Source organism: Lampris incognitus, chromosome 12 (genome assembly GCF_029633865.1).
Source record: "Lampris incognitus isolate fLamInc1 chromosome 12, fLamInc1.hap2, whole genome shotgun sequence".
NCBI lineage: Eukaryota > Metazoa > Chordata > Actinopteri > Lampriformes > Lampridae > Lampris > Lampris incognitus.
In genome coordinates, this window is record NC_079222.1 from 3406341 (window position 1) to 3433273 (window position 26933).

Sequence of the window (26933 nt, forward strand, 5' to 3'; positions counted from 1 at the left end):
CACCCATCCCTGAACCGAGGGGGGGGGGGGGCGGCTAAGAGTACATCTGCCTCCTTCTTACAATGCTGTGGTGGTTCCCATCCTTAAAAAAGGGGACTGGAGGGAGTGCTCCCAGCCTCCCTGGGAAAGTCTACTCCAGGGTGCTGGAAAGGAGGCTCCGACCGATTGTCGAACCTCGGATCCAGGAGGAACAATGCGGATCCCGTCCTGGCCTTGGAACAACAGACCAACTCTTTACCCTTGAGGAAGTGCTGAGGGGGGCATGGGAGTTTGACCAGCCAGTCTCCATGTGTTTAGTGGACTTGGAGAAGGCTTAGGACCGTGTACCCCGGGGCAGTCTGTGGGGGGTACTGCGGGAGTATGGGGCACCGGGGCAGTTGCTACAAGCCACACAGTCCTTGATTAACCCAAGTGAGAGCTGTGTCCGCATTCTCGACACAAAGTCAAACAGGTTTTCGGTGGGTGTGGGACTCCGCCAAGGTTGTCCCTTGTCTCCTATTCTGTTTGTGATACTCAGGAACAGGATCTCAAGGCGCAGCCAAGGTGAGGATTGTGTCCGTTTGAGAACCTAAGAATTGCATCTCTGCTCTTTGCAGATGATGCGGTTTTGTTGGCTTCATCAGAACGTGACCTCCAGCGCACTGGGGCGGTTTGCAGCTGAGTGTGAAATGGCCGGGATGAGAGTCAGCACCTCCAAGTCTGAGGCCATGGTTCTCTACCGGAAAATGGTGGATTGCTCCCTCCGGGTTGGGGATGAGTTGTTGCCTCAAGTGAAGGAGTTCAAGTATCTCGGGGTCTTGTTCACGAGTGAAGGGAGGATGAAGCGGGAGACTGACAGGCGGATTGGTGCAGCATCAGCAGTAATGGGGACATTGTACCGGACCGTTGTGGTGAAGAGGGAGCTGAGCCGGGAGGCAAAGTTCTCAATTTACCAGTCAGTCTTCGTTCCAAGAGATCGCAGACACAAGCGGCTGAAATGAGTGTCCTCCGTAGGCTGTCTGGGCTCAGCCTTAGAGATAGGGTGAGGAGCTCAGACATCCAGAGGGAGCTCAGAGTAGAGCCGCTGCTCCTTCACATTGAAAGGAGCCAGTTGAGGTGGTTCAGGCACCTGATTAGGATGCCTCCTGGGCGCCTTCCTTTGGAGGTTTTCCGGGCACGTCCAACTGGGAGGAGACCCCGGGGTAGACCCAGAACTCGCTGGAGGGACTACATGTCTAATCTGGCCTGGGAACGCCTTGGGATCCCCCAGGAGGAGCTGGAGGGCGTTGCTGGGGAGAGGGACGTCTGGAGTGCCCTACTTAGCTTGCTGCCACCACAACCCCACCCCGGAGAAGCTGCTGCTGATGATGAGATGGGATACCTGCAGTCAGAGGAGACTGAAGACTTAACTTAGATGAGTGATGAAACGTTTCTGTCAATAAACGTGTCTAGATAAACTGATTCAACCTTCTGTGGATTATTGACAAGGCTCAGCGTTTTAAAAATACCCAGATTTCTTAAAAGGAGCAGATTGGTTTAAACTGATTTTCACTCGGATTTTATGTTCCCACGGATCCAAAAGTTGTTTCTGTTCGTGTCAGGTTATGTAACAGTGTCCTCTTGTGGCGAAGTTCGGCATGCTGGATGGCTTTGAAAAATAGAAACCCGAAAATGCTGAGCCTGCATTGACCAAACTCGTTTTAAGATTTCTGATCTTTCAGGTAAACAAGTAATTTTATCTCGTTTCAAGAAATACCGCCTAGTTGAAATATCGTACTGCACTGGCAGATTATTTTGCTTCTTTTGGGGATTTTCTCATTGGAATTTGCAAAATTGTGTAATTTTTTTTAACACGGCATTTTTTTGCATCGCTTAATGTGGACCTAAACATGAGAATAGAAAATATGACAAAAAGAATCCCACTCTGCTATATCAACAACTTTCTAAATGTTCCTTAAAGATCTCTTTCTGTGGACTGCTCAGAGGATACCTGACAGTTCACTACAGAACCCAGACTTATGTAAGACTCAGCAGGCGTGACACAGCATCTTACACCAAGCCTCTCTACCCGTGTCTCGCCTGACTATGTGTGTTCTTCTTCTGGCTCAGCTGCTAAATCCAGTAATATGAGTCAGGTGCTCTGGTCTACACGAGGTAATCCTGGATGAGAAGGCCACTGTTATTTCTCACTAATAAAAAAATAACAGGCAGGCACTAATGAGGTCATTCATAAGGGCTTGGATGGGGGGGGGGTTGCTGATTGCTAATGGAGTAAGGCTGCCATGCTTACATAACACCTGTGTGTGTGTGTGTGTGTGAGGTGGGTGTGTGGTATGTGGTGTGTGGGTGGGCAGGTGTGGGGGATTGTACAAATCTACACAAAGAAAGATTTAAGCCACATTTAGGTAACTACTTAAGGTACCAGTTGACTAAATTAGTTAGGTAACTGAGTCCAACGTCATCAGCAAGCCTACATAACACGTTTTGACAACACCCGGTTAACACCGGGGGCTGTGTTACAGTCTACAATGCCACAGTTTGAAATCAACGACATTTTATATTCCATTTCTTTGTTCGTATCAGAAACACAAAGGAATTAACAGAGACGATAACAAGAACAAATGTAATTCTGGCTCCAGCGACTGGATGGGAGAGCTTAAGTCACCGTTACAACTTGCTCATGACATGAGGAGATTTCTGCAAGAACAAGTGTGTCTCTACTTTCTGCTGACATTTTTCAACGTGAAAATGTAGTTTTGCTGCGTGTTCCTATACCTCGCACCACAACTTACAAGGCAACGAGAATAAATGAAAAGTCGATAAAATGACGCACAACTGCACATCAAAACTGCCCCACATCCCTCTGCTGCCTTCACACGGCTCAACGTATGCCTGGAGGAGGTAAGGGCACGGCTGAAACACAACTTCCTTCTGCTAAATAGCAGCAAAACTGAGGTTCTCATTGGCAGGGTTACATTTTCTCCCACAAACCCCCTCACCAATGCTGGCCAACCCCCCGGCCCCCCCCCCGTCTTTATGCATGCTCAATAACCCAGGTAAGGAAACCACAGGAAGTTGAATTGATGAACCGATTCAACTTTCTGTGACATCTCTCTCTCCTCCTCAATCACCAAACCCGGTATCAGGTATGACCCGTCCCTCACCTTTGGCACTCATATCAAACATCTCTGTAAGACCTCATTCTACCACCTTAAAAACGTTGCAAAACTCCATCCCACCCTCACCCTAGCTGATGCCGAAGAGCTCGGCCACATATTTGTCTCCTCGAGGCTGGACTACTGCAAGTCACTCTTCACCGGGATTCCTGGCAGGAGCCTCCAGAAGCTCCAGTACATCCAGAACAGGGCTGCCAGAATCTTGACGAGAGTGTAGAAACCCCACCACAATCACCTCCATCCTGGCTTCCCTGTACTGGCTTCCCATTTCCCAGAAAATCACCTGCAAAACCATTCGATCAACCTTCAAATGCATCCACTGGAACACACCTCCACACCTCCAAGAACTGCTCACGCCCCACAATCCCTCCCACAATGGGAGGGATTGTCTGGCAGCAGGTTGTTCCTCCACACATCGAGCACGAAGCTCTGCTCAACGGGAGACCGGGCATTTTGCTCTGCCGCCCCCCATCTCTGAGCGCACTCCCAGACCGCCTAAGGGCTCCCTAGACTCTAGCCTCCTTTAAAAGAGGCCTTAAGACACTTTTATTCAGCTAATAATTTATTTAACCCTGCAACATTTTTGTTGTCATCTATTTTTATTGCTTTAAAACTGCAAATAAAATGTATTGAATGTATTATTATTACTAATGAAAAGCTGTAACTTGTGGCTTCGTGATTCTGGGCTAACTTTGTGGCATGAGTTGAGAAATGTTCAACTCGTGCCACAAAGTCTACTGAAGGGACAAAGTGGCTGCAAATCAGTTTTGTTTGGGGTCACAAGGCCACACCATCGGTGGTGCTGAGACTGACGAAGAGAAGCCGAAATGCAGGATTAACCAATACGTGATGTTTCTGCATGTCCCAAACTGTATGATACTATTTTTGGTACCACACATGGATGAAATAAGAGGGAATTAGCATACTGAAAGGTCATCAAAGTTGGTGGATTCTCTGCTCAGTTTTTTTTTTCACTTTAAAAGGACTGAGTTGCTGTTGCTAAGGCTAGTGCTAATGGTGTCGTCGAACAAACCTGCTTGCATGAAACGGTGGGGCTACACAAGCTACTCTGCAGCGTTAATTGGTTTGTAGTGTCAACAGCTTTTGGTGCTCATTCAGTTTTTTGCTCTTTAACAGACCTTTGCATAACATTGCCCAGGTGGTACACACCACACAGCAAAAAAGACAACTTTACCAAGGGATTTTACTGCTAAAAAACTCAAGTCTCTTATCCCACTGGCAGGTATTATGCTTATTTCAATAAAGTGCACTTGTTTTGTGATAACCAGCTTATTTCAAGACATTTACTCTAAAAAAAAAAGATGATCTTAAATCAAGTATCTTGTTTTGAGATTTCTCCTCCTGATTAGTAAGTACACTTTCTTGAAACAAGCGATATTAACTGACAGCGGCGTGAGAAAATCATACCAGCGCTTCCTTGAAATAAGCACACGAGAGACTTGAGGCAACACAAGATACCGGACCCTGATAAGCTTGTCTTTTTTGCATTGCACAGCCAACGTCCCCCGACAGTATGTAAAACCTACCCGGCAGTCTCTCTGCAGGGTTTTCATCAGGGCGTTGTAGGTGTCGGCATCAAAGTACAGGCCCTCGTGCATCTCCTGGAAGTCCAGGTCTTTGAAGGTGGGCGAGGGCTTCGCGTGCTCTTTGTGCGAGGCCCGGCGTTTGTATGTGGACCCCTTCAGGTCGTACTTGTAGTGCATCCCCAGGGTCCGCGGCAGGACGTTGTTCATGACCACCACGCGGATGTTGACACTGCCACAAGTTATGCAGTAGAGGCCGTAAAATTTGGGCAGCAGCGTCCTCGGGTTCTGGTTCAGGTTCTGGTGTGAGATGAAGTCGGTGGGACAGTCATTTGCAGGATAATGCGTCACATCGATCCAACATATATTTTTATATTTTAGTTGTTTAAAGTGTTTTTGTATAATGGTCATTAGTTTTGTTTCTTACTGTTTCCAACATGTTCAAATTCAATCAATCAGTCAACCAACTAACTGACTGGTTGATCAATCGACTGACCAACTGATCAATCAATCAATCAATCAACCAACCAACCAATCGCTCAACCAATCGCTCAATGGACAGATCTGATAAATGAGAGAAATCTCTGGACAAAACTAGCAGAGCCATAAAAGCAGACTTGGTGAGAACGGCGGTGCCATCAGGACTGGTGGCACTAGAAGCCCTGTGGCAAAGCCTTCTTATGTCTGCAGATTTATTGTGACTGGACAAATGTTTGAGTCTGAACCTTGGAACCTTTTCTTTCCTATCTTATCAGTGAGTTATTATGTGCATCATCCAATCAGAAGAGTTATGAGACACTGCAGGTCCAGTCTTGTGTTGCCGTGGCGTGGTATAAGGAAGGTTTTTGAACGGTAGTGCTGTAGTCCAGACGCCATTCAGAGCCAACCACACAGTATGTGCTTCAGCGTGTGTAATACAGCTTGAGAACATTGCTGAGCACAATAGCTACCGACATATTCTGGTTGTTGGATTATTATTCTTTACTAGCTGGGTGAAATGTCTTTCCAGCGTTCCCACTGAAACTAGAAATAAACTGGAAATATGGTCCAAGTATCTCCGGCTATGAAGTACATTTAAAACTCTAATCTTCAAACTCTAATCTTGGCTCATGGGTTGAGGAAGTCCTACTCAGACAAAATTCTCCCAACAGAAGCAATGGGTTTTTGTTGTTGTTTTTTTTAAAAATCCTTCCCCCCTTTTTTTTCTCCCCTACTGTACTTGGCCAATTAGCCCACTCTTCTGAGTCGTCCGGTGTTAGGAGGCAACGGAGCAGACCTCCACACCACCCGGGCAGAAGTGATGGTTTCAACACAGTTGGTAAGTTTGGTAAATAACTGTGAGAGATAAGTTTTTTTTTATGAGATAAGTTTTTTGAATCCCCCCCCCCCAACCTTTTCTCCCCAGTTGCACTTTGCCAATCGCCCCACCCTCCCGAGCCGTCCCGGTCTCTGCTCCACCCCCTCTGCTGATCCGGGGAGGGCTGCAGACTACCACAGGCCTCCTCCCATACATGTGGAGTCACCAGCTGCTTCTTTTCACCTGACAGTGAGGAGTTTCACCAGGGGGACGTAGCGCGTGGGAGGACCACGCTATTCCCCCCAGTCCCCCTCCCCCTTGACTGACCAGAGGAGGCGCTACTCTAGTGCAGCGACCAGGACACATACCCACATCCGGCTTCCCACCCACAGACACAGCCAATTGTGTCAGTAGGGACGCCCGACCAAGCCGGAGGTAACACGGGGATTCGAACCGGCGATCCCCATATTGGTAGGCAACAGAATAGACCTCCACACCACCCGGACGCCCCATCTTTTTTGTTTTTTGAAAGAATTCTTATTTGTATGAGACAAGCGCACTTAAAACCAACAATAGTAACTGTTGTTGAGGTTAGAAGATTTTACCAGCAACATCTGGTCTTGGAAAAAAACCCGAGACTTAAAACAGGATAAAAACCCTTTCATAACCGGGTCCTTTTTGCATTGTGATAAAAAACAAAACAAAATATGCAACATAAAAAACAAAACTGCTGTTGTGAATGTGGGAAGTCGAGATGTCCAGGACACACGTTTAACTCCGACAGCAGCAAAACCCAGCTGGCAGAAAAGTGTGGGTAGCTTTGCATGGATCTTTGGCCCTGACCTTCTGTTGACAAGGTTCATTTGCACATGCAAAGCTTCGCTGGCGTTGCTGGCGGCCGGTTGTCGACTCCATGTTTGTGTCTGAGGGCGAGGCTCACCATGTAGTAACCAGGAAGCAGCTTCTGCAGGAACTCCGCCTCTTTACGCTGCACCGTCTTCAGGATGAACTCGTCGTCGCTGGTGAGGTAAAACCAGGAACTGCTGGCGCCGGGATTGGACAGCTCAATCAGCGGGTCTTTATAGATGGAGTACTGCAATTTCAGATGAGAGGTTGTGGCTCCATCACAGGATGGTGTGGTGCAACTGGATCAGCAGTATCCCACCAAACCACACAGTGTTGTGCCAGACTGATGGTGTGCTGTTTCTTTTTCTTTTTTTTTAAATTTTCCCCCTTTTTTCTCCCCAATTGTATCCGGCCAATTACCCCACTCCTCCTCCGAGCCGTCCCGGTCTCTGCTCCACCCCCTCTGCTGATCCGGGGAGGGCTGTAGACTACCACACGTCTCCTCCCAGACAGGTGGAGTCACCAGCCGCTTCTTTTCACCTGACAGTGAGGAGTTTCACCAGGGGGACGTAGCGCGTGGGAGGATCACGCTATTCCCCCAAGTCCCCCCCCCCAAACAGGCACCCCGACCAACCAGAGGAGGCGCTAGTGCAGCGACCAGGACATATACCCACATCCGGCTTCCCACCCACAGGCATGGGCAATTGTGTCGGTAGGGACGCTCGACCAGGCCGGAGGTAACACGGGGATTCGAACCGGCGATCCCCATATTGGTAGCCAACGGAACAGACCGCCACGCCACCCGGACGCCAGATGTGGTGTTTCTGAATGAATTCAGTGGTCGTTGTTGTACATGTGCCTTTGTGTGTGTGTGTGTGTGCGTGCACATGTGCATGCACATCTGTATTTGCATGCATGCAAATACAGATATGCCTGCACATGTGCACGCAGACACACACACACATACACACACAGACACGTATACTGACCCCCCCTCCCCCCCCCACACACACATAAACACACAGACACAGACACACAAACACTAACACACATACACTGACCAGGTAGTCATCTGGTTTGATGCCAAACAGCTCCCTGAAGTAGCGAAAGGCCAGCGGGGCGTAGCTCTTCAGATGGAAATCTGGGAAGTGGTGGGCTGGTGTGAGGGTACTCCCCTCACTGGGGATAAAAGCATACATATTTAAAAGACATGAGATACAACAGCAACAACTCATAGCACACTACAAGAGTAGGGCGTGTGGTACGGTCTGTCTGCAGCTGGCCCAGTCCAGGAACCCATTCAGGGAACCGTACGTCTGCCCCATGTCACCCAGTTACAGTGTGAGGTTTGCCGGTTAGTTATTGTTAAAACACGTCGTTCGTGGTGCATCAGTTTCCATCGGGGGTTTGGGAGTGTCGGTGTTTTTGTAACAGAGGTACTCTGGGAGTAAAAACGCCTACGCTGGGCGCTGCCCGTTCTGTAACTCCCGGCTGCACACGTCAGCGACAAGGTCCTAAAATGTAAATGTATGTAAATCCCAACTGCACCTGGGTAGGAAGACGCTCTCCACCACCGAGAAGTCCTGCATGAGCACGTCTCTGTCCGGCTTGGAGCTCAGGTTGCCCACCGCATAACCGATGCCCAGCTGGATCGCACCTTTCAGAGCAGCCGTCGTGGGCTACGGAAAACCGAGAGGCAGAAGGAGTCATGAAACAGACCGAAGACAGGCCAGACAACGTGCAACGTCACTGAAAACCGAGGTTCACGAAGGGTTTCATCTGTAACAGAAAATCACAATTAGAAGAAGTGAAAGCTGGTCTTCTGAACTGTCGCCAAGGTGACTGTAGCCGTAACACTCAGGTTATCATCAGCTATTCCTGCAGAGTTACAGACACGTTTCTATCAATGACAAGTTCAAAATAACAACAACAAACTAATAATAATGATGATGATAATAATAATAATAATAATACATTTTAATAATAATAATAATAATACATTTTAATAATAATAATAATACATTTTAATAATAATAATAATAATAATAATAATACATTTTATTTGTAGGCGCCTTTCAGAGCACTTAAGGACACCTTACAGAACACAATGAAATCCAGCAGCACTGTACCAGACAGCATAAAGTCAAAACAAAGCAGGTAGTCAATACAAAGTTAACACAACAGGTAAATATAAAATCATCCTCTGCACAAAACTCAGTGCAGCATGGATCAGACTGAATAGGCCAGTGTGAAAAGGTGCGTTTTGAGATGGGATGTGAAGGCTGAAAGAGAGTCAGTGTTGTGATGTCTTGTGGGAGAGAGGTCCACAGGCGGGGGGCAGAACGACTGAAGGCTCTAGACCCCATGGTAGTCCAGCGGGCCGAGGGTGTAGTGAGTTGGGGAGCAGAAGAGGATGTGAGAGTGTGGGAGGGTGTGTGGACATGATGGAGTTCAGAAAGATATGAAGGAGCTGGGTTATTAAGGCCTTAAAGGTGAGGAGGAGCAGGATCTTGAAGTCAGTATGGTATTTAACAGGGAGCCAGTGGAGTCGCTGCAGAACAGGAGTGATGTGATCTATGGAAGGAGTTCTGGTACTGATACGGGCAGCTGGATTCTGGACCAACTGAAGTTTATGAAGATACTTGAGGGGAAGCCCAAAGAGGACAGCATTGCAGTAGTCCATACGGGATGTAACCAGGGTGTGAGTGAGTATGGCGGTGCTGTTAGGTGTAGGTGACGGGCGAAGAGGATCAATATTGTGTAGATGGCAGTATGCAGACCGAGTCACATTGTTAATGTGAGCTTCAGAAGATAATGTGCTGTCCAGGATGACACCCAGACTCTCAACATGAGGCGAGGGGGGAACTATAGAATTGTCAATAGTCAGAGAAAAGCTACCAGGTTTAGTCAAAGTAGATTTAGTGCCAACTAGGAGAGCCTCGGTTTTATCACTATTAAGTTTGAGGAAGTGGTATGAAAACCAGGATTTAATTTCTAGTAAGCAGTCAGAAAGGGAAGTGGGTGGAAGGTCGGCGGTAGGCTTGGTGGACAGATAAAGCTGGGTGTCATCCGCATAGCAGTGAAATTGAATGCCCATTTCCTGAAAATGTGGCCAAGAGGTAGTAGGTAAACGATAAATAGGAGGAGTCCCAGTACAGAGTTGAATTGTAGTAGTAATAAAACATTCTGTTGTCTAGATAAGATAAAACTTTGGAAGGACACCGTTATATGGAAAACAGCACATGCTTTTGACTTCCAGCAAAAGCAGACTCTATGCAGGATCTAGGTTGGGTACTCTGTTACATCCATCTTTCATAAAAACTGACTAAATAAAGCACCTTTTGGACATAAGGGTGATGTTCAGGGGCAACTCCGCTGACTTCAGTATGATTTATGAGTATTATATACAAAGTGCAATGATAGCGCAACTCCCACTTTCCAAAACATTAACAAATACTGAAGATACCGTTTCTGTCACAAGTTCAACGCATTGGCGACTCTTCAAAAATGCTCTCTGAACAGCGTTCATTCAAAATTGCTTTTTCATTCTTATTAAATGACTGTCATGCAATTCCTCGCACCCTGAGGCTGATCTGTCTTATCACCAAGTGCACCGCAGCTCTGTCCCTCGTTCCACCACCGAGTCTCCTTGTAAAAGCATGCAGAGGAGGAGTTTGGCAAAGAGGAAGTGGGGTAGTCAGAGAGCTGAAGACAGTAGACAGGAGTACAAGGAGATGCAGCGTAAAGCGAAGAGAGAGGTGGCGGAGGCAAAGGAGAAGGTGTATAGTGAGTTTTGTAACCCCATCGTAACAGGCACCTTGAAGATCTGGGCACAGGTCAGGGGCCATTTTGGTTGGTGTTCCCTCCCCCATGTAACAACCACTTGTTTATGCCAGGCAAGATGGACTCCCGGTATTCCTCGCTAGAGAGGAGAGGTCTCCACCGCCTGGGAGATTTGTATATAGACGGTCTATTTGCCAGTTCTGATCAGCTGTGTGTGGCCTTTAACTTAGACCGTCCTGATTTCTTCAGATACCTTCAGCTACGAAATGTAGGTAAAACTCACTCCCCCCTCTTCCCTCAAACCCCCCCTCTCCTGGTAGCACAGACTTATTACTCAGGGTGGGAACCTTATCCAAGGGCCATGTCTCCTATTTCTACGACCTTTTATCGGATGAGTTGGTCATTAATGAGATTAGAGTCTTTTGGGGAAAAAAAACCGATGACCACTTTTTCAGATGCTTCTGGAGAAAAGGCTGTGGAAGCTGTCAAATCCTCCACTAGTTGTACTAGGCTCAGTCTCAGACAGATCACAGTAGTCCATAGGCTCCATTATAGCAAGGCCAAGCTCGCCAAACTTTACCCAAGCAACATGGATGGAAACTGTGAGAGATGTTCCCCGGCCCCTTGCGATTTGGCTCATATGTTCTGGTCGTGTCCCAAACTAACTGGCTTCTGGCATTCACATGATTTCAGAAATTTTGAAGCTGAAACTCTGTCCGTCCCCTCACACAGCAATCTTTGGTAGACCCCCAGATGAAATGACAACAGCTATCCAATCGGATGTTAGATCTAATGCCTTTGCCTCTTTAATCGCCCATAGAAAAACCCACATCCTTTGGAAATCCTCTCAGCCAACCTCTATTAAAGCCTGGCTGCGGGACATTTTGTTTCTACTTAAACTGGGAAAAATAAAGTTCACACTGAGGGGCTCCTCTGATAGGTTTTACTCTCACTGGAAGCCATTGATTGAATATGTTGATTGCCTCCCCCCCTGGCGAGGTGGCGCCACAGAAACCGGGCTTGGGCCGGCCTGGGGTGAACGAATACCGTGCGGCTTCCCACCACATACACAGCCAGCAGTCACCCAACCTCGAAAAACTCCCAAAGACCGTTAAAATGGCTCAGATGCTAGCACAGTAGTTATTCTTTTACTTATTTACTTGCTTCTTTATTTATTCTTTTTAATTATCTATTTTTTTGGGGTTTTTTTGTGTTTATATTTAACCTGCTGTAATGTGGTTTAACTCTGTTCTGAGAAGAGGCCTGCAGGACGGGGTAGGAGTAGGTAGAGGGGAGCAGGATGTGGGTAAATGGGATCTGGGGATGTTAAAATGTTTAAAAACAATCATAGAGCCTTTCAGCTGTAACTGTTAAGTTCGATTCGTTTTCCTTGAAAAAAATAATAAAGGAAAGAGGAAATCTGAAAACTCACGGAAAACCATGGTCACTTTTATAAATGATGAGTACTGCTTATGGAGAAGTGGCAAGAAGTGACAAAAATGTAGGAAAACTTGGAAAATCAAAGCGCAAAGCGCAGAGCAAAAACACTGTAGTGTGGGTGGGAGTAAAAAAAGACATGTTTCTCAAGGTATTTTATAATGCTATCTAAGAAGATGTTACTAATAGGACCATTTTAAGTACTACACATATTGAAAATAACTTTCTTGAAACAACCGATATTCACCACCGGGGTTAAAAATGTTATCGGAGCGATCATGGAATAAGCATACGGGACGTAAAACTTAAAACAAGATGAAAACCTTGATGAAACTGTGTTTTGGTGGCAGTGCAGACTGGTTCAGACTATCTTCACTGCGTAGGTAGTCGTACATTTTGTTAAAGCTTTGTTCAGATCTCAGTATTTTTCCAGTTTTACACAGGACAATAAATTGTGTTTCATCACAACAACCATTTCGTGACTATAACTGTCTTTTTTGTCACAAATGGCGGAAATCTTGATTAAAATTGTCAGAGGGCACGCACACCGAAAAGCAAAACAGGAAAAGAAAAAGAAAAAAAGAAGCGGTCACATGTGCAGGATTGAAGCAACAACAATAAAAACAAGAAAGAGTGGCCAGATTTAAAAAAATCCAGAAATGCAAACATCCTGTTTGGAAGCTCAACATCCTCAAATGAGTTTGCTGTGTAAGAGCAACAAGCTGAATGAGACGGGCAACGCCTTACCTTTTTATGGTCTTTTGACCCTTTAGGACCTCTGGTCTTCCCGCCTGCGTTGTCCGCGGCTGTGGTCGACATCTTTTAGACAGAGGGAACTCAGTTCAGTGGGAAGTTCAGATGTTCCCCAAACTGAGGCCTGTGATTGAAATATTGGTTCCCTGTCCTCAGTGGATGGATGTGGTTTACCCTCGATCGATTTTACAGAAACACAATCTCCAGGTGGTGTCCTGAAGTCCTGAAGAGGGGACAGTAAGCGGTGAGTTTGACAAAGTCTAATACAGCTGAACATCAACTCAATATCACACTTCAAAAAATGGAAAACCCAGCTTATATATATTTATATAAACAACCAGATGCAAGAAACCACTGTGCTAACATCTCTTCCCCCAGAATCAGAGAGGCTTCAACCATCTAAGATCCAATCCAATAAGTCAATCTAAAAATGTCTGCCCACATTTTCATATTTCCTCTGAAAGCAGAAGTATCCTGACGTGGGACATCGCACGCTCGGTTCTATGTGCGTCTTGTGCAGCAGCCTTACCTCGCTGATCTGGGCAGTGTTATGATGTGGGGGCCTGTGGCGACCAGATCAAGCCTTTAACTCCACATTGTTCTGACTGGTTCCCTTTTGCAACCCTTGATCCCAATTAAGAAGGATTGAAGCGCTATTACGCAGCAAATCACCCATGCACCCCCCATCCCACCCCACCCATCTAACCACCCCAGTCCCGCATTAGAACATTCCACAAGGAGCGCTCTCATACTGATGATGTATATAACTCAAACAGCCCCCACCCCGCACACCACCACCACCCTGCATTCCAGAAAAGGAGGATGAGAAAAAAGGTAGTAACTGTTTGAGACTGGGGACTTCTCATTCAGCAGGTTGCAGATGTTTAGAGAGCCTGCCAGGTTTAAATCTAGTGTGGCTGTGGAGTCAAATAGTTTATTCAACATGTTTAGTCAGTGTAGATTATCAGACTGACAGCTTGGTCTATAACAAGGACACCGTCTCTCTACCCTGCCGTATTGCTCCCAAGCGCTCCTCTCCTAAATGTGGGAATCACAATGATCTAATACTCATTCCTACCACTGGTGGTGGTGAAATGCACAACTAATAAGCTACAGAATCAAACATTTAATGTTACCAAAAGTGTGACCACATGTTGTCCAGAGCGCAGGTCTTCAAAGTTTTCAACTAATAGCACAAGGTGTCTAATTCCAACTAATATTTCAGCTATTGGTAGCTCTAAAGTTCTGCCTACTACTGATCACCTCCACAAGATGCTTAAATTTGGATTCATAAATATCAGATCCCAGATCCCATAAATATCCACATCCTGGAGCCAGTTGAGCTGAGGAGCTCTTGTAGAAAAGTAAAAGCTCCACAGAGGTTGATCGAACAGGTGTGAAGCGGAAAATTGTTTTTATGATAGAGTTCGGACGTGTTGGTTAAACTATGTTGAAATTCAGTGGCGGCTGGCCAGTAGAGGGCGCTGGGCGCCTCCCCCTTCAAATATCAAGAGATGAAAATCTCCTTAAACATGTTAAATATAACTTAGTTGTATAAAGTAAGTAATGATGAAATAAAAGTGTTGTCAGTCTGTGAGCGCCTGTCAGCAGCATTAAATATTGGTTCAAATGGGGTATGGCTGATTTCTGTCTGAATACATGTACTTCCTGTCTGAATACATATACTTCCTGTCTGAATACATATACTTCCTGTCTGAATAGATATACTTCCTGTCTGAATACATATACTTCCCGTCTGAATACTTATACTTCCTGTCTGAATACATATACTTCCTGTCTGAATAGCTATACTTCCTGTCTGAATACATATACTTCCTGTCTGAATAGATATACTTCCTGTCTGAATACATATACTTCCTGTCTGAATAGCTATAATTCCTGTCTGAATACATATACGTCCTGTCTGAATAGCTATACTTCCTGTCTGAATACATATACTTCCTGTCTGGATAGCTATACTTCCTGTCTGAATACATATACTTCCTGTCTGAATACATATACTTCCTGGGTGAGGGACGCCGGCCAAACCACACCTTATGTGAGCCCTCAGACTTGTGGCGAGCAGGTGACCTGAGGCTGCTGTCTGATTGGTTTCTTCAGGTTTTCCAGGGGGCGCAGTTCTGTGTGCCCCCCAGACACTCCCACTTTTACTGGCAGTGAATTGGTATTGTTTTAATGTTTTGTGATCTAATGTGATTGGACAATTCTCATGGCTGTCAATCATGTTCACACCCACCACGACGCCTCGCCTCGACTGTCAATCATCCACCATCTACGAGCCCTGATAACATCTATAGGCTACATTGTCCTTCTTAGTAACTGTGGGACTGTGTGGACATTAGAGCAGCTGTCAGGTGTGCTGCGCCCAGGTCAGTTGCCCCCCCCCCCCGAAATGTTCTTTTTTTTAGCAGCAGCCGCCACTGCACCATACTTATGTCTTTACACGCTGCCTTCCAGAATAATTGAAAATGTTTTACCCTCCCAAAGACGATGTAATCTGGTTCCAGTAACTGCTTTGCATTTGGGGCAATTTGGAGAGGCTCCTGTTGTAGACTTACTATAAACATATGGAGCTATGTAGACATTTTGTAAGATATCATATTGCATCTCCCTGCATGCATTGCGTGTAGCTGTGTGTTTAGACACGGCCTTGCTGGGAAGATGTGTCGTGTCTCTTTAAGAGAGGACCCGGACTTGGCCTATCGCGAGAGCGGGCGGGAGAAAACGACGGACTTCGACACGTAGAGCGAACAAGCGAGACTCGGGCTTGAGGTTTAGCAATTCGACTGCAACACCGCCCGGTAGTGCGCATGTCCATAACTACGCGCAGGCGCACTTCGCCCATTTTTGAACACGATAGTGGCGGGATAACGGAGGGTCCGTGCGGCCCATGGCCGCCGCGTGATATGTGGCGGTAACCCAGTAAACTAGAAACCTAGCCCATCTTTATTATTCCTCCCAAAAGATGCTTTTGTTTTGTTATTGTTTTGTTATTGACAAACATTCAAGTACACAGACATTACAGACATGTGCTCAACAAGATTATAAAAACGTCACAAAAAGATAAAACAAAAGCTAATTAAGAAGACACAGAAATTAAGATTGGGGTAATGAGCTACATTGTCATAAAGCCACGAGAAAGAACTGGTATCATAAACTCTCAGGTGATTCCTCTTTAAATAACTCATCATCACAGCGTTATTGCTTTTTTATCATTTATGAGTTCCAGAGTTTTAACACATTCTTTAAATTCACCTAAAAATCCAGAAAATTTGGGGGTGACTTCCGTTCATTTATGTATGTGAAATGTAGGATGAACAAATGTACAATAAATTCAATCTTATTTTCACCGTGTTCAAAATATGCAGCGACTTCTTTACATTCAAATGTGGCGTTATGTTTAGTTTGGCACATTATATAATTCTTAATTCGATGCCAAAAGATTACTGAATTTATACAATGGTAAAATAAACGTGTTAGGGATTCTGCTTCACTGCTGCAAAAGCTGCATTTGTTCCCTACATCTGAGAATTTGGGAAATACTGTTATATTGAGTATAAACCAGGAAATGACGTCATGCTGAGAGGTGTTTTACTTTCTATGCCCTCCTGTGGCTGCACCTTGGTGTCGTGTATGAGGTGCTGTGGTCTTTGTGTTTTATATGTTAATACATACAAGGACATTTTCAGTTTAGGCCAACGATGTCTCTGCACCAACGCCGTACAGACAAATCCCTGAACTTTCAACATAACGATCATCATCGCTGTGGTTCTCTTAAAACTCCCCCTATACATCACATCCTCTTTTTAGGCGGCTTGTGGTCTGGATGTTGGGTAATTATCTGTCAGGAAGAGCATTTTTCTCCTTTGCAAGGGCCCTGATTGGCGCTGATATGGACACTACTTCAAGAAAGTATCTCACAGATCTTCATTCCCAGTGGGGGGGGGGGTGTAGATAAGTTGGGGTGGAGGGCTATTTGTTTTAGTCCCTGTGTTTGATGCTGGGCCACTGAAGCCAGACACTCTAATAGGGGGAACTCCCTCATCACCTAGACAACCTATTTAACCCCATTTTGGGGTGGGTAAGGATGGAAAGGGGGAACTTGCTATCATAAATAAATAAATCCACACAGTTCACCTCAACAACCCCAAGACCACCCACTGCCGTAACACCCCCACCTATAATAAACGTGCTCAGGCTACAAGTCACATGTGTGTTTGTATGATTAGGTAACGAGATCGGCCAGATTAACGATAAAAGCAATGACCCAGAATAAATTCTTGGCCAGATTAATCGTTAGTAAAGAACAAATGATCAGTGTGTTACAAAAAAACAAAATGCTGGCGTATACACAAGTAGTTTAGAGTCCTAGAGTAGTTGGGAGTAACCCTGCCGGTTTGACCACTTCAGGTCCCAAACTGGGTAGATGTGGTTTGGTCAGTGGTCCCACCTATTGATGTGTGTTGTGTCAGGATTTCTCTCGTAAATATGGTCTAATATAGACACAGAGCCACGTATCTCAGCAGACCACACCCACAACAATAACACACAACACGGTATGCAGGAGCAGCGCTGCAAGAGAGCCGAGCTGGGAGGTTTGTGTTGACTCTTGGTGTGGATGAGGTGTAAGTCATCATGAAAATAACACCCCCCCCCCCCTGGATCACCACAGCAAACACACAACACGTGCAACGAGAAGAAGCAAAGCTAATTACAATTCAGCCCCGTGCAAAGGAACAGTACATACGTAGCTTTGTTGGCCTTTCCCCTGCAGCGCATGGAGCCATACAGTGTGAGGTGGCTGTGTTGGCGAGGTGGTGGACTCCATGCTGGTGTTGCTAGCTAGCAAAAAGACTCCAGAGGCATTCAGGACGGTTTGGGCACATTTGCCTTCCTGAAGGATTCGACAGTTTCACGTTTTAATTTTGTATAGCTATACGTTATAGATGTTGGGAATATAGGGTGTCGTGTACGGAGCGATTTAACAACTAGAAACTCGTCAGCCCACTTGTGGGTTTAACCTCACTTCTTTATTGACGAGAGAACACACCGATAACATGGCGTCGCAGCGACTGCTGTGGCCTGTAATAACTCCTCGCTACGTCTGGCAGGGGCGGGCAGGCTTGTCCAGAAAGGGCTGGTGTGGGTACAGGTTTTGTCCCAACCAAGCAGTTACACACCTGATCCCACTAACCAGCCAGGAGAGTCTCTGCTGAGGACCTGGATTAGGAGACACAGGTGTGTCCCTGCTTGGTTGGAACAAAAACCTTCACCCTCACCGGCCCTTTCTGGATCAGACTGCCCCCCCCTGGGTTAGAGGCTCCGATGCTTAAACTGAGGTGCACATCTCATCACATGAACACAAATCTCATGGACACGACAGTCTTCAGATCTAGGTCTAGGACTTTGGGGTGGACTGCCCTCCATCCACAGCGACCTAGGGATTCTTCGGCCCTCGATCGTTGCAGTTCTGGTTGCTTCCCTGTGTCTCATTGAAACCCGGCTTGGTGAGCAGATCACGGCCAGTACACTTCATCTGCCGCAGTCCCAACTCCTCTGGGCGGACTGCGACACGGTGGGGAAGAAACAGGGTGGGGGCATACGCTTCGACATCAAGGACGGTTGGTGTACGGATGTCACAGTGCTGAGGACATCATGCAGCCCTCAGTCAGAGACCTGTTTCCTGACTGTAAACCAGTCTATTCACCACGGGAATCTTCATCATGTATTCTGGTCGGCGTCTACATCCACCCCAGGCCTGTGATAAAGAGGTGTTAAAACACCTGCTGATCACATTACAGACATGGAGCACAAATATCCAGACCCCCTACTCATTATGCTTGGGGATTTTAACAGATCAAACCTCAGCCACGAACTGCCAAAATACACACAGCATGTTAAATGTCCCACCAGGGACAAAAACACTGGATCATTAGTGCACAATATTACAGGACACCTATCGCTCTGTCCCCCGTGCAGTCCTGGGCCTCTCTGATCACTGTCTGATTAATCTGATCCCAACCTACAGGCAGAAACTAAAACCTGCAAAGCCTGTGGTTAAAACTGTGAGGAAATGGACCAATGAGTTAAACCTGGATCTCCAGGCCTGCCTCCACTGCACTGACTGCAGTGTTTTTGAGGCTGCATCTACAGACCTGGACGAACTTACTGACACTGGGACATCTTACATCAGCTTTTGTGTGCCCACCAAAACCTTCTGTGCCTTCAACAGCAATAGGTCCTGGTTTTCAGCTAAACCCAGGCAGCTTCGTCAGGCCAAAGAGGAAGCCTACAGGATTGGAGATAGGATCCGGTACAACAAAGCCAGGAGTACACTCACAAAGGAGATCAGAGTGGCAAAAAGGTGCTGCTCTGAAAAGCTGAAAAACGACCCAGCATCAGTCTGGGGAGGTCTGAAAGACCCTACCAACTACAGGAGACCCCCCCACCCCCACCCCCCACACACACACACAACCCAGCATCAGTCTGGGGAGGTCTGAAAGACCCTACCAACTACAGGAGACCCCACCCCCCCACCCCCCCCCACACACACACGACCCAGCATCAGTCTGGGGAGGTCTGAAAGACCCTACCAACTACAGGAGACCCCACCCCCCCACCCCACCCCCACACACACACGACCCAGCATCAGTCTGGGGAGGTCTGAAAGACCCTACCAACTACAGGAGACCCCACCCCCCCACCCCCCCCACACACACACTGCAGGGAACCATCAGCTGGCTGACGACCTTCATGGGTTTTACTGCAGGGTTGCAAAGAAAACTGTTTTAGCAACATATTTAGTGAGGTTTTCCTTTTTTCCCCCCTCACAAAAAATACACAATACAATAAACACAAACAGCGCCAAACACCAGTTCCTCCCTCCCCCCTCCAAATGTCCATAATGAGAAAAAACAATTTAAAAGAAGAAAATGTATAAGTACAAGAGGTGCATGTACATCTGGTTTGTCATGTAAATAAGTCCTCCGTCAGCCCACTGAGGCAGATGTGTAATTTGTGGTGTTGGGCGACACAAATAAAATGGATTTTTTTAAAACATGTTTGGTGACCTTCTCACCTTCCTGTCCATCTGCTAACAAACCTCTGGCACTGAGCGACGTGACGTACCATCATTAGTGTAATCACTGGACAAGTCCTCTGTGAAAGTTTTCATCATGTCTTGCATAATTTCCCAACCTGTGCTTGATATCCCATGATGCTCTTTGCTGCTGCCGCGGCTGTTTCCATTCTCTCATTCCTGCCACACAAACATGCAACAGAACTCACTTGATCCACTAACAAGGTTGCCTCCTTCATCCTGCGCTGGTGGGAGGTGTCGGCCTTTGATGATCGTGTCTGTTTCCTTTAACGGGAGGACCGTTACTCGTTACCATGGTAATCCTTTCAGCGCCGCTTCGCTTTGCTACCTGTCTGTCGTCGGCCCTCTCAACAGCCTCTGCATGTGACGTTTTGTTTAGCAGTTTACATTTTGGGGCTTTTCTTGTCCTGCACACCCTGACGTAGCTGCGCTGGGATCTCCTCCACAACTGCAACTCTTAACGAGCACGTCTTCCCCACCCACACCCTCCGAATGCACCATTACCTGCACATCTTGCACATCTGTCTTGGCCTTTGCTGGCTGGCAGTATGGAGTCAAGTCAACTCGGTGTTGTTTGTACAGCCCTTATCACCAATTACAGATAGGCCTCGGTGGACTTTACAGCAACACAACACCCTGTCCTTAGACCCTCGCATTGGATAAGCAACACCTCCCTAAAAACCCTTAACAGGGAGAAAAACAGGGAGGAAGCTCAGGGAGAGCAGCAGAGGAGGAGCTCTCTCCCAAGACAGACAGCGTGCAACGATGTTGTGTTTACACCATTTACACAACACAACACTGAAAGAGGAGAACACAATTATAATGGAATTATAAAAGAGATGAAGAATGTGATGAGGAGGAAACCAGGCAGCGTCCAGATGCCACCAGACCAGCCCAGGACCTGAGCCACATGGCCACCATCACCATGGATGACACCCTTGTCTTAAGGGTCATTAATGACTCGCCCTCATCAAACCTCTAAATTAAGGCAACTTGATTTCATTTTAAACCCCAAATTTATTTTGCAGGAGGAAAACACCTGTAGTTCACCACAAACCTGGTGACTATCCGGGTTTCCCCTCTTCGCAGTGCAGAAAGACTGCTTTTGACCAGTGGTCACCCCTCGTTTTTATAGGGTCACACATGAGACACACATGTCTCAGGGTCACACGTGACCCACACATGTCTCAGGGTCACACATGAGCCACACATGTCTCAGGGTCACACATGAGACACACATGTCTCAGGGTCACACGTGACCCTGAGACATGTGTGGGTCACACGTGACCCACACATGTCTCAGGGTCACACATGAGCCACACATGTCTCAGGGTCACACATGAGACACACATGTCTCAGGGTCACACGTGACCCACACATGTCTCAGGGTCACACGTGACCCACACATGTCTCAGGGTCACACATGACCCACACATGTCTCAGGGTCACACATGAGCCACACATGTCTCAGGGTCACACATGAGACACACATGTCTCAGGGTCACACATGAGCCACACATGTCTCAGGGTCACACATGACCCACACATGTCTCAGGGTCACACATGACCCACACATGTCTCAGGGTCACACATGACCCACACATGTCTCAGGGTCACACGTGACCCACACATGTCTCAGGGTCACACATGAGACACACATGTCTCAGGGTCACACATGAGCCACACATGTCTCAGGGTCACACATGACCCACACATGTCTCAGGGTCACACATGAGCCACACATGTCTCAGGGTCACACATGACCCACACATGTCTCAGGGTCACACATGACCCACACATGTCTCAGGGTCACACATGAGACACACATGTCTCAGGGTCACACATGACCCACACATGTCTCAGGGTCACACGTGACCCACACATGTCTCAGGGTCACACGTGAGCCACACATGTCTCAGGGTCACACGTGAGCCACACATGTCTCAGGGTCACACGTGACCCACACATGTCTCAGGGTCACACGTGACCCACACATGTCTCAGGGTCACACGTGAGCCACACATGTCTCAGGGTCACACGTGAGCCACACATGTCTCAGGGTCACACATGACCCACACATGTCTCAGGGTCACATATGACCCACACATGTCTCAGGGTCACACATGAGCCACACATGTCTCAGGGTCACACATGAGCCACACATGTCTCAGGGTCACACGTGACCCACACATGTCTCAGGGTCACACGTGACCCACACATGTCTCAGGGTCACACATGACCCACACATGTCTCAGGGTCACACGTGACCCACACATGTCTCAGGGTCACACGTGAGCCACACATGTCTCAGGGTCACACATGACCCACACATGTCTCAGGGTCACACATGAGCCACACATGTCTCAGGGTCACACATGACCCACACATGTCTCAGGGTCACACGTGAGACACACATGTCTCAGGGTCACACGTGAGCCACACATGTCTCAGGGTCACACGTGACCCACACATGTCTCAGGGTCACATATGACCCACACATGTCTCAGGGTCACACGTGAGCCACACATGTCTCAGGGTCACACGTGAGCCACACATGTCTCAGGGTCACACGTGAGCCACACATGTCTCAGGGTCACACATGAGCCACACATGTCTCAGGGTCACACGTGAGCCACACATGTCTCAGGGTCACACGTGAGCCACACATGTCTCAGGGTCACGCATGACCCACACATGTCTCAGGGTCACGCATGACCCACACATGTCTCAGGGTCACACGTGACCCACACATGTCTCAGGGTCACACGTGACCCACACATGTCTCAGGGTCACACGTGACCCACACATGTCTCAGGGTCACACATGAGCCACACATGTCTCAGGGTCACACGTGACCCACACATGTCTCAGGGTCACACGTGAGACACACATGTCTCAGGGTCACACATGAGCCACACATGTCTCAGGGTCACACGTGACCCACACATGTCTCAGGGTCACACGTGAGACACACATGTCTCAGGGTCACACATGAGCCACACATGTCTCAGGGTCACACATGAGACACACATGTCTCAGGGTCACACGTGACCCACACATGTCTCAGGGTCACACGTGACCCACACATGTCTCAGGGTCACACGTGACCCACACATGTCTCAGGGTCACACATGACCCACACATGTCTCAGGGTCACACATGAGCCACACATGTCTCAGGGTCACACATGAGCCACACATGTCTCAGGGTCACACATGCGACACACATGTCTCAGGGTCACACGTGACCCACACATGTCTCAGGGTCACACATGAGACACACATGTCTCAGGGTCACACATGAGCCACACATGTCTCAGGGTCACACATGAGACACACATGTCTCAGGGTCACACGTGACCCACACATGTCTCAGGGTCACACGTGACCCACACATGTCTCAGGGTCACACGTGACCCACACATGTCTCAGGGTCACACGTGACCCACACATGTCTCAGGGTCACACATGAGCCACACATGTCTCAGGGTCACACATGAGACACACATGTCTCAGGGTCACACGTGACCCTGAGACATGTGTGGGTCACACGTGACCCACACATGTCTCAGGGTCACACATGAGCCACACATGTCTCAGGGTCACACATGAGACACACATGTCTCAGGGTCACACGTGACCCACACATGTCTCAGGGTCACACGTGACCCACACATGTCTCAGGGTCACACATGACCCACACATGTCTCAGGGTCACACATGAGCCACACATGTCTCAGGGTCACACATGAGACACACATGTCTCAGGGTCACACATGAGCCACACATGTCTCAGGGTCACACATGACCCACACATGTCTCAGGGTCACACATGACCCACACATGTCTCAGGGTCACACATGACCCACACATGTCTCAGGGTCACACGTGACCCACACATGTCTCAGGGTCACACATGAGACACACATGTCTCAGGGTCACACATGAGCCACACATGTCTCAGGGTCACACATGACCCACACATGTCTCAGGGTCACACATGAGCCACACATGTCTCAGGGTCACACATGACCCACACATGTCTCAGGGTCACACATGACCCACACATGTCTCAGGGTCACACATGAGACACACATGTCTCAGGGTCACACATGACCCACACATGTCTCAGGGTCACACGTGACCCACACATGTCTCAGGGTCACACGTGAGCCACACATGTCTCAGGGTCACACGTGAGCCACACATGTCTCAGGGTCACACGTGACCCACACATGTCTCAGGGTCACACGTGACCCACACATGTCTCAGGGTCACACGTGAGCCACACATGTCTCAGGGTCACACGTGAGCCACACATGTCTCAGGGTCACACATGACCCACACATGTCTCAGGGTCACATATGACCCACACATGTCTCAGGGTCACACATGAGCCACACATGTCTCAGGGTCACACATGAGCCACACATGTCTCAGGGTCACACGTGACCCACACATGTCTCAGGGTCACACGTGACCCACACATGTCTCAGGGTCACACATGACCCACACATGTCTCAGGGTCACACGTGACCCACACATGTCTCAGGGTCACACGTGAGCCACACATGTCTCAGGGTCACACATGACCCACACATGTCTCAGGGTCACACATGAGCCACACATGTCTCAGGGTCACACATGACCCACACATGTCTCAGGGTCACACGTGAGACACACATGTCTCAGGGTCACACGTGAGCCACACATGTCTCAGGGTCACACGTGACCCACACATGTCTCAGGGTCACATATGACCCACACATGTCTCAGGGTCACACGTGAGCCACACATGTCTCAGGGTCACACGTGAGCCACACATGTCTCAGGGTCACACGTGAGCCACACATGTCTCAGGGTCACACATGAGCCACACATGTCTCAGGGTCACACGTGAGCCACACATGTCTCAGGGTCACACGTGAGCCACACATGTCTCAGGGTCACGCATGACCCACACATGTCTCAGGGTCACGCATGACCCACACATGTCTCAGGGTCACACGTGACCCACACATGTCTCAGGGTCACACGTGACCCACACATGTCTCAGGGTCACACGTGACCCACACATGTCTCAGGGTCACACATGAGCCACACATGTCTCAGGGTCACACGTGACCCACACATGTCTCAGGGTCACACGTGAGACACACATGTCTCAGGGTCACACATGAGCCACACATGTCTCAGGGTCACACGTGACCCACACATGTCTCAGGGTCACACGTGAGACACACATGTCTCAGGGTCACACATGAGCCACACATGTCTCAGGGTCACACATGAGACACACATGTCTCAGGGTCACACGTGACCCACACATGTCTCAGGGTCACACGTGACCCACACATGTCTCAGGGTCACACGTGACCCACACATGTCTCAGGGTCACACATGACCCACACATGTCTCAGGGTCACACATGAGCCACACATGTCTCAGGGTCACACATGAGCCACACATGTCTCAGGGTCACACATGCGACACACATGTCTCAGGGTCACACGTGACCCACACATGTCTCAGGGTCACACATGAGACACACATGTCTCAGGGTCACACATGAGCCACACATGTCTCAGGGTCACACATGAGACACACATGTCTCAGGGTCACACGTGACCCACACATGTCTCAGGGTCACACGTGACCCACACATGTCTCAGGGTCACACGTGACCCACACATGTCTCAGGGTCACACATGACCCACACATGTCTCAGGGTCACACATGAGCCACACATGTCTCAGGGTCACACATGAGCCACACATGTCTCAGGGTCACACATGACCCACACATGTCTCAGGGTCACACATGAGACACACATGTCTCAGGGTCACACATGACCCACACATGTCTCAGGGGTCACACATGACCCACACATGTCTCAGGGTCACACATGAGCCACACATGTCTCAGGGTCACACATGACCCACACATGTCTCAGGGTCACACATGAGCCTGAGACAATCTTAGCCCCCTAGTGGTGTACAGCTGTCATGGCAATATGAAGACAAACAGCGTTTCACCTGTCCTAATGTGGGGTCCCTGCAGGAAAAGTCATCCCATTTCAGGGTGAATAAAGACCATGTAGAGCCTCTTCTCTGCCGTCAAACCCTGTTCTAGGTCATTTGGACCCGGAAGACAACAGAAGGGTTTAAAGTATCTGCATGCAGGAGGACGGAAGTGTAACTGGATGGCTGAAGAAGCCCAGCATAGCTTTACCCGGGGGGGGGGCGTGTTCCAAATCAGTGATTACTGGCAACGCTTCTGCCCTCTCTCCAGAAATACGGTCAGCATCGAGCCCTGCTTGCCCTCCTGCCAGCTGTGGTCTAACACCCGCCACTGAGACGGAGGAGGAGGAGGAGGACGGGACTCCAGATGTGACTCCCCTGGGTGCAGCAGCGGAGGCAGGTACCCGGCTTTTAACGTCCAGGGCGCGCGTTCTCACCCGATGTCGCGCTGCCCTGTGCGCGCTGCCTCTACAAGCACGCGCTCCTTATTCACGCACCTTGCGCACGCCGCTTTGCCTGCACCTGCCCCCCCCCACCCCCCCGCGCGCCTCCAGGTGGAAACGCTCAGCAAACACACTTACATGCAACTTTCCAGCCACTGTTTTGGTTTTCAGCCTCCGGCTTTGTACCTGCCCCGGCTCTCTAGACCAGTGTTCCTCAACCCAGTCCTCCAGGACCCCCTATCCTGCAGATTTTCTCTGCAACCTGAATAGGTACCGGTTTGTACTTATTCAACCAATCAGCAATGAATTTTGTCAGATTTTTGCACACTTTGCATAATTAAGTGCTGCGAGATGATTGGTGGAGTAAGTACAAGCAGGGCTACCTATGCAGGGTTACAATGAAAATCTGCAGGATGGGGGTTCCTTGAGGACTGGGTTGAGAACCGCTGCTCTAGACCGTTTCACCACACTCGGTTCCCGGCGCCACTATTTCCACTTTCTCCTTCTTTCTCTCTGCCGCCCCACAGCCCCGCAAT

At 48.3% G+C, this 26933-nt stretch overlaps 1 protein-coding gene across 1 annotated transcript in view; it reads right to left on the minus strand.

The window, feature by feature from the left end:
* Positions 1 to 26933, minus strand: part of LOC130121669 (phosphatidylinositol 4-phosphate 5-kinase type-1 beta-like) — a 58170-nt gene that overhangs the window by 30880 nt on the left and 357 nt on the right. The window contains exons 2-6 of the mRNA XM_056290513.1: positions 12810 to 13038; positions 8391 to 8521; positions 7904 to 8021; positions 6937 to 7089; positions 4703 to 4999 (exon numbers count right to left, since the gene is read on the minus strand). Coding sequence (XP_056146488.1) covers positions 4703 to 4999; positions 6937 to 7089; positions 7904 to 8021; positions 8391 to 8521; positions 12810 to 12881 — 771 coding nt within the window. The 5' untranslated portion in view covers positions 12882 to 13038. The remainder of the gene's footprint in view (positions 1 to 4702; positions 5000 to 6936; positions 7090 to 7903; positions 8022 to 8390; positions 8522 to 12809; positions 13039 to 26933) is intronic.